Source organism: Mustela nivalis (assembly GCF_964662115.1).
Source record: "Mustela nivalis genome assembly, chromosome: 12".
Classification (NCBI taxonomy): Eukaryota; Metazoa; Chordata; class Mammalia; order Carnivora; family Mustelidae; genus Mustela; species Mustela nivalis.
Window position 1 is genome coordinate 15,183,992 of NC_139031.1, and position 15,270 is coordinate 15,199,261.

The window sequence follows — 15,270 nt, forward strand, 5'->3', positions numbered from 1 at the left end:
TCCCAGGACCACCAAGACAAAATGAAGGCTGACCAGGTGGCAAGGGACAGCATGGTTCATGCAGGGAAAGTATCCAAAATAAAGAGATTGGGTCCCAGGGGAGGTTTGAGGAGAATTTGGGATATTAAAATGTCCAAAACACTAATGATATTTATGAGAGACTTTTTTAACCGTAAGAAACAAATATATGCCAATTTAGAAATATCAAATATGTTATTTTAGACTTTTCTCTTTCCTTCCCCCTTAGCTATCCCTCTGGGTATTCTAGTTGTGCGTGGAGACTGTGATTTGGAGACTTGCCGTATGTACATAGACCGCCTACAGGAGGTGAGTTTCTTTAGCCAATTATTTCTTCTCAGTTTTTCATTTTTGTAAACAATTACCAGCCATATATATTTACTTCCGGAATGATGCATCTGGGAAGGAAGTGGAAGTATCCTCGTCCCTTAAGCACTGACCACATCTTCTCTCTCTCTGTCCCCCATGGCTATTTTCCCTCCCCAGGTGGTTGAAATGGGAAAGGGTATTGCTCTAGTGAGATCCATAACTGTAGCTTGGAACTTCTTGTCTTCTTGCCAGATGACATCCCTGTGTTTTTTGAGCTGTAGAGAATTTCAAAGGGTCCTGATCAATAATGACGGAGAACAGACAGGTTATTTAATGTTTTGTATCTAGCACAGACTCGGGTCAGAGATCACTACATTTTTTTTAAAAAATATCACTTCTACGGGAAAGCAAAACCTTCTGTCCTTCCTGGGAATGTGTGTCAGAACACAGGATACTCCACTTTGCTCCTCAGTCTGATTTACCACAGAGAAGGACAATGGAAGAGACCTCATAGGTGGCATTCCCACTAATCCGAGCCGCATCAGCGAAGTCAGGAGGCCCAGCGCCGGCACGGTGGTTGTCATTGATTGTTTTTGCCAAACTTTGAGAGGGAGTAGTCACTCTCTTCATTCTACAAATGATGAAAAACATAAATAGCCACCACTTCATCATTTTTTCTTGATGAAAGATGCAGATTTAAATAATCTTTTTCTGGATGTGGTCTAGACATTTGTATTTTTTTAAGCTATTGGGTAATTCTGATAGACACCACAAGATGAACACGTCTCTCCTAGATGACACATTCTCCATAAGTAAATATCACAAATAAAAAAGATATATAGCACTTAAAATACCATCAAGTTGGGATGCCTGGGTGACTCAGTGGGTTAAGCCTCTGCCTTCAGCTCAGGTCATGATCCCAGGGTTCTGGGATTGAGCCCCGCATTGGGCTCTCTGCTCAGCGGGGAGCCTGCTTCCTCCTCCCTCTGCCTGCCTCTCTGCGTACTTGTGATCTCTCTCTCTCTGTATCAAATAAATAAATAAAATCTAAAAAAAAAAAAAATACCATCAAGTTGTAGCCGCTTAGCTTTGAACTTGAGATTCTAGTTCTTTTGGTGGCAGTAAATTCAGGCCTAGGAGGCATAAAGTTATATGAAAAATTATGAAGTTTCCTTTTCAGCATTTTTAAGGATAGAGATGGAATTGTAAACACAATATATTTTGAGGTAAAGACCAAACTTTGAATACTGATATGGGCGAGAGAAGAAAAGTCAGCAAATTTTACACTGTGTTTGTTTTTGTTTTTACCAAGGGAAACTTCAACTTGTTAAAATTTGTGGACTTATTAGTGTGTGACTCAGACCCAAAGCGATATTCCTCAAACGCCACAATATCTCATTTTTCCAAATGTGTTTTTATTTTATTGTGAAACCTCTGTCAGAAAACCTGCAATAAAAAGGCAAATCATAAATCATACCAAAGTTTTTTTTTTTCCTTTTTAATTCTTGGGTTACTTAAGATTTCACAGTAGTCCACGACATGACTGATGAATTGACTTTGGTGAAAACTAACTTATTGGCATGCTTATAATACCAACAGTCAACTGAAAGTGAGATTCTTTAAAAAAAAAAAAAAAAAAGAATGAATGAATGAATGAATGAATGAACAAATGAAGTCAAAAAAGGAAAAGTTTAAAAACTAAGTTGGGCCCAGAGATCGTGTTGGTAAATCCCCATGGGAAGCAGGTATGAAGACAAATGTACCCAGGATTGCTGACATCTGTGAATAGAATCACAACCTTCATTAACAAGGAAGCCTTCAGGACATGATCATGGTGACAACTTAGTTATAAAACTTTGTAAAGGGAGCCAGACTCTCAGAATCTGCCAGTAAAACTTCATTAATTTCAACCCTATTAATTTGCACTTCGTGATCATGCAGAGGTGGCCAGAGATTTTCTCCTGGCTGTCTATGAAATCCTGTGTTTGCCAAGCACTTAGTGGCAGAAACACAATTACTAGGACAGTTTGTATTTGGTCTAAGATCAATAAATTCTTTCTATGGACTTTAAGGGATTTTAGAAGCTTTCTTCATAAGCCAAAAGTTCAGTGCAAATTAAATATGGCACCCCTGTATTAAAATGAAATTGCCCGGTTTTTACTTTTGGTCTTGTTGATCCTTGAAACGCTCTCACTCCTCTCTAAAACTATTTAGGATGTCTAGATTTCAGTAGCTAAATGGCCTTTCTTCTTTCATTCCAGACTGGTGTGTTTTTGCTTATTTGGGGCATTACCTTCTTTGTGTAAGGTTGATGAGTTTGGAAGAGTTATAGATACTTTCTAGATGAGTTTAATACTCAGTCGGGGTTCAGTTGATAGAGGTATAGAGGAAGCTTATTCAAACTAATCTTAAGGTATGGATTTTTTTTTTTTCTCCATTTTCTCATTAGGACCTGCAGTCAGTTTCTTCTGGCTCCCAGAGAGTTCATTACCAGGTAACATATAATTGACTGCCTCTGGTTGTTTTCTTAGCTCCCCCCCCAAAAAAGAAGGTCCTTCTTTCAGTCAATGCTACATTTGGATTAGAGGCCAGATCTTCCCTAGAGATAGAGTTCACTCGAAGAACCAAGTGAAGTGGACGTTCTGATTCTTTCCCCTTTTCCTGGTTTTGGACTATCCTAGTGTAGCACAAATTTGGACTGTGGACTTTCTCCCAGGTCACTTAGAAAAGATTATAAAAGGAAGCACTTTCAATGATAAATATTAGAAGCTCAGTTCAAACTAACTTGACAGGGTTCAAGTCTTATTGTTTCACCTCAGCAAAAAGTTCAGGTCAAGGGTGGATTTTATGTACCATTTAGTCAAGCTTCATGCTTCATTTTTCTGCTGGTCTTTCAGCTCTGTTCTCCTTGTCTGTCAATTTCACCTCTGCACTAGATGTTTCCGTGTCCAAGATGGCTGCCATTAGCAACCAGGGCTGCATGTGTCTTCTTCACATCCAGGAAAGTGAGTTCTCTGTTTCCCACAATGATCAAGCAAATGTTCTAAAATGCAGTCTGATTGGCGCACCCTGGTCTTTTGGACAGGATCTAAGAAACCCAGACTGCCTCTCTCTTGTGACCCACATCAAATCGTCAGGAAAACACTCAGATATCCTTTGCCCCAGCAGTCTTTGGGAAGACAGCAATCTCCCCACTTCCCTGTCCCGACTCTGTTGCACTCTCAAGCCATCCTCTTACAAATTAGATTTCTCAGGAATGGTTCAGATCCCTGGGTACAATATACCCCGAACTGGTAAGGGGCAAAATGAAGCTCTGAGTGGTCCCAGTAAAGCCCTTTTCTCTGAGAAGCCATTCCCCTTCCCTACTAGAGGGGTGTGTGGGAGTAAGAACATGCCAAGTCTCCCTCCATAAATAAATCCTGTCCTAGACCCTTTCATACCTCCATGTGGGGGATAGGTGTTTAAAGATGTCTCAACCTGTGAATCCTGGTTTGGCACCTCACATTCGCTTTTGAATTCTTTTTTGCTACACCTAAACATCCTTTCATATAGACAACATTTTTTTTAAACAACAATTTTTTAAAAATTTTATCTTGTAGCCTCTAGGTATCATCTCTGTCTGCTGGTGGATACCCTCTACCATCAGCCAAGGATACCGACAGGAACAGCCTTGGTGTTCTTATTTGTTTGTAGGTTTATGTTTCAAACAAAGTGCCCCACTATTTAAGAGTCTTTTCTTCCATCTGGCTGCAATAAAAAGGATAAGAATTCACTTAGGGATTGTTTACATTGAGAAAATAAACTCTACTTCTGAGACTGTTTTTTATCAACCATTAAAAGGCTAATTTCCACTCCATTTTTTAGACAGAGCACAACATTCCTCCTATTGGTTGTTTGCATATTTACCTGAAGACACTAAGTTTAATTTTATTTTTAAAAGCTCAGTACTTTTAGAAGCTAGTGCTAATCTCTGTTTTTTAAAAATTGACTCTAAGGCCTATAAGGGTTTGTGAATCTGTCTTCTTTTTTTTTAAGAGTCTGTACTCTTTTCTCAGGAACATTTTGCATTTTGCATTTTTATCAAGGCATTTTCAGATATTTTTTGCTAAGCAGTTTTATTAAACTAATACATCTGTTTATTATTCTGACTTACTTAATATCATCGTTTTGGTGTCAGAGTTTTGGTAGGTGGATATTTTGTCCCATGGTTTCTTTATACCGTATTCGTACATTTGCCCAGAGATCAGGAAATGGTTGAGACTCTAGAATATGAGAAGGGTATTTGTTTCATTTGTCATTTGGTAACAAAAACATGAAGAAGAATTATTCATCAAACTATATCAAAAGCTTGTGTTTTTTGGGTTCCTTGCAGTTAGGTCAAACTTTGGTGTCAAAACTGCTGCATTATGAATGTCACATCAGAAGGCTTTATGCCCTGACCACATAGGATAACCAATTCAGACACCAACCATGAGTGTCAGGAGTATTACTGTGCCCACAACCCTCCTTGCAGAGGTATAAATAACAGGGGTCTTTGAGTAGTAAGGAAGGAGTAGAATAAAGGAAATCTAGGGCAGCCCAAGTTCTGCTCATGGCATAAGAAGTTTACCTGAGCGAGACTTTGAATTAACATGGCCACAGAGTAGGGAGAGGGTGAGAAAGTTTCCTGAGTGGAGCAAAGGAGAGCTGCTTGAGGTAAGGAGTTGGGAAGAAGATAAACATTCACATGTGGCCAGGACGTTGGGCAGTCAAGAACAGGAGGAGTGAGAAAGAGGGATGGTGTTTAGAAAGCTCTGTTTCAGCCACCCTAATTTTGTTATGCCTGTTAGATCCAAGAGATTTTGGGGTGTAGAAAATGAGATCTGTGACTTTTAAAGCCCATTGAAAAATTCATATCTGGAGATAGAAACTTGTACTTCCTCCATTAGGAAGTGGGTGGTACTTAAAACTGTAAGGCTGGAGGTGATCACCAGGGAGAGCTGAGATAGAGAAGGCCCATACCTGCCTGCCCGAGTGGGTCAGGAAGAGCACAAATTGAAGAGAACCATCAGTCAAGAAGGGTTGTGGAAACTGAGGTGAATTGCAGGAAAACTGGAAATCAAGGAGAAGGTAGTGTCTTGAAAGCCAAGAGTGAAATGTGTTTCAGAGGGGGATGCAGTGAAATGTGTCAGTGCTGTGGAGAGGCTGAGTTGAAGTAGATTGAGTTCTGTGGTATTCTGAGGGCACGTAGAAAAACCAAGGCACAGAGGTGCTATTAGCTTTGCAAAGAAAGTGACCAAACCAATTGGCAGGAAATTTAATATTAAATCTGTGTTTCCTAACACAGAAACCGATCATGTCAGTCTCTAGTCTGTCTTGGTATGGGGGGCTAGGGGGCGATGTAAAAGAAAGACCTGTCAGAAACATGGACCACAAATTGCCTTAAATGCATTTAAATGGACTCTCTTGTGTATAGGATAACACAAGATAAGCCTGGAGAATTAACTGTGATGGCGCCAGTAAGTTAAGGGGGAAAATGTTGGGAAATTCCCATCAGCTCACTCATTGGCAGCTGACATTTTAGCTGACTGTTTTCTAAGGCTAGAAAAAACTCAAGAGAAAACCAGCCTTAAGAAAGGTGTATAAGTGCCCAAGTCACCTTATTAGTGAGCCATATGGCAGTTCCTAATCATTTAAGCATGTCATTCGCTCTACTTCCTTCCTTTCCAAATTCATAGTGAATTGCCAACAAAGCACTAAGGCTCAACAATGACACCTTATATTAACCTAACAAGGCATTATGGGTTATACAAGAATGCGCTGGATATTTATAGCCTGCTGAAAATTCCTGCCTACACTGTTTCTGAGGTCAAAACACAAAGGCCCCTCCATCTTAACGGCATCTCTTATAAGCTGGAACTGATAAGTGAGACAAGCAAAATGCACTGTGCTGGCGGATTCAGGATGTTCTTGAGCTTGACAGATAGGGTAGAATTCTTAGAGAAATTGGACTCTGCCGACATATTTGGTAGAAAGAATGCTTCTTGAGGCCTTCTAAAATGAGATCATTCCTTCCCTGTTCCCTCTCTGGTCTTCATTATTACCTTTTTAACCCCAAGTTGTTAAGTTAAGGAGTAGAAGAAGATACAACTGTTCTGGTGATCCTCAACAGGGGGAGATTTTGCTCCTTTATTAGGACAATTGGCAATTTGGACATTTTTTTGTTTGTCACAGCTAGGACAGGTGGTGCTCTTGATATCTGCTTAGTGGAGGCCAGCAATGCTGCTAAACACCTTAGAATGCACAGGACAGCCCCCCACTGCAAGGAGTCATCCAGCCCCCTAATGGGAGTAGGGAGATGCTTGTGAACCCTTGAGTCATTCTGATGACTCTCAAGACATTCTTGAGGCCCATAGGCTGATAGAAGTCCTCAGTGAGGAGAGGCCAAGAGGAAGACCAGGATGAGAAAAAATAGGGCAGGGAAATAGAGGCATCTGTGGCTAAGGCAGAGGAAGATAACAGAACCAGGGATAATGGAACCAGGAGCAGTTAGGCTTTTTGTAGACATCCTAATTCCCCTGCACAGTGTGTGTTCCAGGGAGGACTGACGTAGTTGGCACACAGGAGTGCGCTTTCCAGAATATTATGAGCTACCATCTGAGCTTTTAAAGATTACAATAGGGTTCAATGGTAGCTGTAAAAAAAAAAAAAAAAGGCATTCATCCAGGTGATTCTTCCTCTTTAAGAATTGATTTACTTAAAACTAACATTAGAATGGCTGGGGTATTTCAAAATAGATATACCATTTTCAAAAAGTTCTTTCATCCTTTAGAAGTGTCTTTCGCTTCCATAAGAAAAAAGTCCTGGTCAGATCTGAGTCCATATCAATTTGTTCATCCTCTGATCCTTTTTCTCCATTTTACATAATGACCTGATCTTCTGGGAGATGGGTCTATCTAGTCAGTCCATCAGAGCACTGTCCTAGGCAAACAGCCTTTGCTCATAAATACTTGATCTATTTCTCTTCTCTTCATGTTGGCAATCTTATTCATCTCTCTCCTTAATTTGTTTTCTGGATTTTAGAAGTCTTTCAATGGATGGATTGAAACTAGTTTAAGGGAGTCATCGTGGGAATTAATTTAGTCTCAGAGAAGGACTGGGGTTAGCTAGGAACTTAGTAGAGTGTGGTTCCTTTGGGCTAGATCAAAGCTGTCAGAAATGGATCAAATAAAGAATTAAAATAAGACTTGCCTGGGGCCAGGTCTGTTGCAAGTGAAGGCATTACTGCTAATAACACAGACACAGTTGTTGATAGAGGACATTCTCACACAAAAGAGCTCCTAAGAATGTTATACTATCTCTCAGTTTCATCTTTTACCACACCGTCATTATTTCTTCACTTGTTCAAAGCTGCTTTTGGGAATGGGCATCCCTTTTCTGTATTCAGCTGCCGTAGGAGTTATGGGTAGTTTGAGGAGAGAGAGGTTTGAAGAGAAAGAGTTTTGAAAGATAAAAATAATAGTAGCAAGTCTCTCAAGGAGGCTTATAGTTGGACGGAGAGGTGTAAGCACACAGTTTCTACCCATCCCTGGTGGGTCCATTCACCAAGGATAAAGAGATACGTTTATCCACTTGGTGATGAATGGAAACCAAAGGAATCAGTAGATGGGTTGGGCAGGCAGATGAGAAATGTGGATGTGTAAACGAGAGATCGATGTACAAGTGAAGTGGTTATTGACTGGACATTATTGAATGTAGCAGGGGTTCCCAGTCCAGAGGGACTTCTGTTTTTCCTCTTTGTCTTTTACATCTTCCCTCAGTTTTATGAAAAAGAAAAAATTTCATTCACAGTGATGGTATAGTTAAATGCTAGGTGAATACTGTTTAATTGAATTACCTACTGGAGTGTGTAATGGGGCTGCTGGGCTTTCATTAAATTATGTGTGCATCAGCTGTGAGTAATTGAAAGTAAATTAAGGGCAAGTTTGGCATATGCGTGCCAAACAGTGGTTCAGGTAATTTCCTTATCAATTACATAGAACTGATGCCAATTGACTTTTAAATACATATATGAGAAATAACAGGTTTGCTTTGGGGCGTGTAGCTGTATTTTTAGCCTGAGAAACTGATTTTCCATTAGCATACAGTAAAAAAAATTCACATATCAAGGATTTTTGAAATAAATTTGTTACATTATTCATTTAAAGAGCATGCAGTTTTACATGATCATTATATTTAGAATGGGAAGGAGCCTGGTATGTGCAAGGTGATATGATTCTGCCTACATTATAGAACAAGGACGGTCATATTCATCCAAATCACACCATTTATATGAAGAAAAATAACATCACAAAACGAGCAGGTCTCTTATCTCTTTGGTTGATTGTAGAGTTGATTATGTAATGGGAGTCGAGTGAAGGGACTCGAAGCCCTGAATTAGCACCAGAAGCATCCGTGTCCTTGCTGGTGGCACAGCTCTGTTACTTACGTGAATTCCCCCAGCCACGTAGCCCCACTCACACAAGTGCATTTCTTAAGTGTCTACATAGATCACTTTTGAAAGGTGCATATTTTCAGCTCGTTTTTGGTTCTATCAGAAATTAAGTCTCTTTATATTCAATTTAATGTGCAGCCTTCACAAAGCAGACATACTTTCGGCCAGTCTTGTTTAGTAAGGTGCATGTTGCTGTGTTCACCCTAGCCGGCCCACCAGGCTAAGGTCTACCCTCGGGGCCAGTATTCAGCTTCCTGGGAGGGGCTCTTCTGTTTTTCTCATTTCCCCTTTTCAACTTCCCAGTCTGATTCTTCCTCTGCACTGCACTGTTCATGACCCTCCTGCTGCCCTGAATCCACGGTTCCTTAATGCCATAGTCACCTACTCAACCTGTGTGTTGAGGCCAGGTGTGAGGAGACAGTCAGTGGTTTACCTGATTGGGGTACATCACCCACAATATTTTAACAATGCCAATTATTTCAAACAAAATTATTTCAAATTCACTAGGACCTCTCTACTGACATCACCATCACTCATACTTTGATTATCTTTTCTTTGAGTAGGAGAAAAAGAGGTGTAGGTAGACAAGATGTAGAAAGTACAAGAATCCTGGTCACCTCTGTGGCCATCATTAGTTAAAGTTCTTTATACACATTTATGGGCCATGGCTCTAAGTTACAGAGAAATCTTTTTCAAGACTCTTTATTCCTGTTCCAATTTTAATCCTTCCTCATATGCATTTGTCTTTGATATTAAGGTCCTCTTGATATAAGGTTTGATATAACCTTTGATATAAGGTTCTCTTGATTTTCATTTGCCACTTGTGTTGTGAAGGCTGCTGCGTTTTATAATCCTGGCTTATCTTAATTTTCTAATTGTGTATAATTCTAGACTTCTCTTTGGTTTTTAACTCCCCACTCAAAGTAGACCTTAGGATGATATCTTTCTAGTGTGTACCTTTTGATACCTTTCTGCATATAAAGTTTCTTTCTATATAAAGTTATACACATAGACATAGAAGGATACACATTTGTTTTTTTCTTTTTAATAAAAATGGATTTGCATTCTTTGCACACTCACTATATATACTTCTATTATATCACAACTTATTTTTAACAGTAGTATACTATGAAGATTAGATTTTGCTAATAAATGAAGCTCTAACTCAGTTTTTTAAAACTACTATTCTACTCCACGGTATCTATTTAACCCTTTCTCTCTGGATAGACATTTAGGTTATGTACAGCTTTTGCCATTGTTTTTCTAAACGAAGTTGTAGTAAGCATAGCTGTACAGATTCAAAAACGAGGCTGTAACAGCAGTGACGATCATATCACATGTGAAACAACTATGTCACTTGTTTGGAGTTGAGAATTACAACCATGCAACACAGCCAAGTTATCTGAAACTTATTTAATCAGAATTTATATGAATCTTGTTTCAGTTTCTTCACTCTGAATTGTGGTTCACTATTGTTCTCATTGATGGCTGCATTCCTGTGGGATTCTCAGGCAGATGGGATGAAGGGAGGGCAAAGTGTGCCAGCAGTGTGACTGGAGAACTTGAGAGAGGAAAAATTTTGATTTACCCAAAGGTTGTGAATTCTGATAAGAAGTATGGAAGATTAGTTGGACGGTTAATGAAAGCTGAAACTAAGAAAAATCCTGGAATGCCAGAGTCAAAAGAAGGTTTTCATAACCATTAAGATTATTCTGGCTTTTGCTTTCTTCATGTTTTGGCGTGAGCTGAGTTAAAAGACAACTTCTGTCCAACTTGACCTACACAAATTCCATCCATTCTTCAAAACCCCCCACTAATTCTAATTCCCCAAGAATCTATAAAACAGAGTATATAAGATCATAACCTCTGAAGTAAAGGAGACTGCATTTGGATTGTGACTCTACCACTAAATGGCTGGGTACTTGTGTGAATTTACTTAAATTCCCAAAGCCTCTGCTCTTCATGTATGGCTCACTTTTAGGTTCTAAAGAAGAGGGGATAGATTGTAGGAGAGCAGATGGGGCTAGATTATACGGCTTTCTTAGTGACAGAATGGATATGCCATAAGAATATGGCTTCAAATCAACCTCCCACATAAGATATCAGCCTAATATTCATAAATGAACTCTGTGGTAGTGGCCTGGTGACCCCAAAACCAAGAGGGAAGGTTCTGTGAATTTTGATCGTAATCTCTTCCATACATAGGCTTCAAGGGGATATTTTTCCCAACATAGAACATTAAGTAGAGGCAATAACATAAAAAGACTGGTGGTCTAAATTTTATTTAATACAGAACCACCAAGGAATACAGAAATAGAGTTATATTTGTGGAAAATTCTCAGAAGTAAAAAAGAAAAAAAAAGTAAAAAAAAAAGTAAATTCTCATGCTGTAAAAGGAAGGAAAGAAAGGAAGGAAGGTTTACCAGTCACCCACTGTTCTTCTCCAAGTAGTTGACAGCTTGTCGAGATGATGGTCTCATATCTTTTAGTTCCGGACAATGGAGATGAGTCTGGGTGGGAGCTGTAGGTGGAAGACTTCAAGTTGCAGGAAGGGATGAAGGAGAGCGAGAGTCAACAACCTACCGCTGTGTTTCCATGATGGCCACTGGCCTTTGTTGGAAGTAGGTTGTATGATTCAGGATTGCACCTACCGACAGGTCTTAGCTCTCCATCAGTGTCGGGACTGCCTGAAAACCGCTGGCCCAGACCAAAGATTTCAGATTTGAAAGGAAAGAACCTTCTTAAATGTGAGCTGACCCTTCCGTGTGCTTTCCCAGCTATTGATATGTTCTGCTGTTTTCATTACCAGGCTCCAGTTCTGTGGGCAGCCGACTCAAGATCCTTCTCCTGAAATCAATGGCTTTGACAATAGCTAGGAAATAAAATCATAATTAAAATAGCCATCTCTTGAAAAAAAAAAAAAAAAAGATGTTGAACTCTGGTAAATCAGATGCATAGCAACTCCACAAACTGGGGGGAGAAGATAACTGGAAGGCACCTGGTGGTTCTTAGTGCGGTAGACACCCTCTGAAGACATGGCCCATGCTTCGTTCTCCTTTGTGACTCTCACCTCACATGCCTTGCACTTCTTTAGCTCTCATCAATACTAGTTGAAAAGACTGAATATAATTGTGTCAAAGGAATAAGAGTAATGTGAGAGTAATGTGACACCTGACCATTGAAATTAAAAAAAAAAAAAGATAGCAATTAAAAAAAGATAACAAAGAGAAAAAGAAAAGATAACAATTTTGGTGAAACTAAGTTAATGTCGAGCACAGTTACTATTGAATGGGGAATAATATTGAATGGGGAGAGAAAAGTCAAGTGCAGTGTTCTGAAAAATATTACTTTCAGTGACAGAAGGCACTTGGCCTTGAAAACAATACCCTGTATTTGAGGCAACTCTCTAGCATCTGATAAGGTAAAAAAGAGGTGTTGGGGGCAAGCACGAAACCTGAGCTCGGCCTTCGTTTGAGTTATTTCTTTTTTGTGTCTGCCCATATAAGTCTGTCCCCATTGTTTTGTGTTTTCGAGCACAAAGATGTTTAAGGATAAAATAGTTTTGTGCTGCTGTAGCATCATGAAGTCTGAAGTGTGGCCTGTGTTCCATGAGCCCCAAAGGCACTTAAAGGTCAGAATTGTTTTAGGTAAAAAAATAAAAATAAAAGAAGTTGCAGCTGCCCCAGCCTTACTAGTGTAACATAATGATATCAGCACATCTACGTGTGCCGCCCCATGGGTTAAACATTCCACATGTCCTTCCATTTATTTCCCAAAAGAACCTTTTATAGTAGATACCATGGTCACCATTTTTATAAACGAGGCATCCAAGGCACGGAATAGATAAGAAATTTGCCCCAAATCTCAGTTAGTAGGTAGTGAAGCCCCAGGACTGTCCTGGGCACAAACTGGTGCTCTCGGCCACCAGAATTCTGCTGTCTCTAGACTCTACTTGAATTGGACCGTATACCATCCCTTGTGCTACTATTCCTTCTCCTCCATAGAGCTGCCTTTCCTAAATACCTCCAGGACAGAGACACTCTTGTCACCTCATTTCTTGGTCTGATGTCATCCTACAACAATAGGAGTTTTCCAACCCACCACTACGCCACTTAACTTTTAGATGTTAAGAATTTATAGTGTGATTCTCTACTGCTGTCTTTTGGGTTCATACTAAAGGGTTAAAAAGTCCTTGTAGTATATGTGAAAAAGTGAAAAAGTCCTTGCAGTATATGGACCAGATTCAGCATAAAGGATGATCTTAGCTGTGGGTATCTTCTTCCCGAGTTCTACTTAAAAAATGATCAAACCTCACAACCATTAATGGGACAGCAATGACATGATGATTCACAAGATCAGCTTTTTAAAAAATGGGCCTGCTGGGGAATACAATTTCTATGAAATCGGAATGTAATATAATCACAAAACAAGCAGTCTTGTAATGATTGAAACCACAGGTCTAAAAAACTATACCTCAAGTCACATCTAGTCTGCTGCCTGTTTATCTTTTGCACAGCCTGTGCACTAAGAATGGTTTTCAGATGCTCAAATGCTTGAGAAAATCCTAAAGAATATTTTACAATTCATATAAATTATATGAAATTAAATTTCAGTGTCCACAAATAAACTTGTATTGGAACTCACATGCAAAATCAGTTTTCCAAAGCAGACTTTCTCATTAAAAGTAGTTTTTGGCTCAGTTTTTCAACTCAATCAAAATACAACAACCTCAGCCATGACCAGATTTTCCTTCCTTCGCCTGCTCTTTACCTCCTGTTCTCCCTTGGATCTTTTAGATGTTGTCCTAGCACCCAGCTGTGCTGATTAGCTGGATTTTTTTCTGTCTTATTTTATGGGTTGTTGGTATATTTCGTGGGTATGTTTTACATTTTGTCCATCTGCTGCATGGAAACGTCATTTTAACACTGATTTTAGGTACTCTTCAACTTCTAGGTCCTAATGCCAGTGAGATCCTTTCATCTGCGTATATATGCGTGGGCCAGATTGGATCCAAGGGGAGAATTTTGCTGAGACTTGACTGCTTTTATGTATCTTTTTAATATGTAAATTTTTCTGGAGAAAACTGACATGTTTATTGACTTGCCCAGTCCATGTATGCCTTTACATCTATTTCAGTCTTCTTCAAAAATTCTACAACACCCACTAGTGGGATGCCTTAGGTAACACTAAACATTCTAACGCACATGATTTCCACAGGGCATTCTATTTTCTGTTTCAGGGGTGCAGGTCTGTGTATCAACAGTCTTACACACTACACAGCACTCACCATGGCACATAGCTTCCCCAGTGTCTATCCCCCAGCCACCTCATTCCTCCTATCCCCCTCCCCTCCAGCAGCCCTCAATTTCTTTCCTGAGATTAAGAGTCTCTTATGGTTTGTCTCCCTCTCTGTTTCATCTTGTCTCATCTTTCCCTCCCTTCCCCTATAACCCTCTGTCTTATTTCTCAAATTCTTCCTATCAGTGAGATCATATGATACTTGTCTTTCTCTGACTTACTTCGCTCAGCATAATTCCCTCTAGTTCCATCCATGTTATTGCACATGGCAAGATTTCATTTTTTGATGGCTGCATCATATTCCATGGTGTGTGTGTGTGTGTGTGTGTGTATCTATATATACCACATCTTCTTTATCCATCCATCTGTTGATGGACCTCTAGGTTCTTTCCATAGTTTGGCTATTGTGGACATTTTTGCTATAACCATTATTAGAGTGCATGTGCCACTTTGGATCACTACATCTGTTATCTTTGGGGTAAATACCCAGTAGTGTGATTCCTAGGTCATAGGGTAGCTCTATTTTCAACTTTTTGAGGAAACTCCACAGCTTTTCAGAGTGGCTGCACCAGCTTACATTCCCACCAACACTGTAGGAGGGCGCCCCTTTCTCCGCATCCTCGCCTCGCCAACATCTGTCATTTCCTGACTTGTTAATTTTAACCATTCTGACTGGTGTGATGTGGTATCTCCTTGAGGTTTTGAAAATTTTGAAATATGTAGTTTAATTGCATTGCATTATAAATCCTTCCCAGGTTGGGGTGGGTAATAACTGCATTTTTACTTTGGAATTCAAATGCTTTTCTAAAAAAATATTTATTTATTTGAGAGAGAGAGAGAGAGTGCACACAAGGGGCAGAGGGAGAAGAAGAAACAGACTCCCTGCTAAGTGGAAAGCCCAACACAGGGCTTGATCCCAGGACCCCAAGATCATGATCTAAGCCAAAGACAGACGTCTAACGAACTTAGCCACCCAGGTGCTCCTCAAATGCTTCTTAACACAGGATTTTATTATATTAATAATTCTCTTTTTAAGAAATGACAATTTTTTATGAACAAGGCTGAAGGAACACCATAAAAGGAGGGAGAGGGTGCAAACCTAGCTCAGGGAGCTACACTGGAGAAGTTAGGACCTTCCTTGCACACCTGGAACTATCTCTTAAGACTCCGGG

At 39.7% G+C, this 15,270-nt stretch overlaps 1 protein-coding gene across 4 annotated transcripts in view; it reads left to right on the plus strand.

Moving 5' to 3' along the window:
- Positions 1–15,270, plus strand: part of DGKI (diacylglycerol kinase iota) — a gene marked incomplete at its 5' end in the record, with an annotated part of 437,574 nt that overhangs the window by 336,338 nt on the left and 85,966 nt on the right. For 3 of the 4 annotated variants that reach the window (XM_082693877.1, XM_082693879.1, XM_082693880.1), the window contains 2 exons: positions 248–327; positions 2,777–2,821. In XM_082693877.1, coding sequence (XP_082550003.1) covers positions 248–327; positions 2,777–2,821 — 125 coding nt within the window. Of the gene's footprint in view, positions 1–247; positions 328–2,776; positions 2,822–3,263; positions 3,333–15,270 lie in introns of all 4 variants that reach the window. The other variant, XM_082693878.1, reaches the window with a different exon arrangement.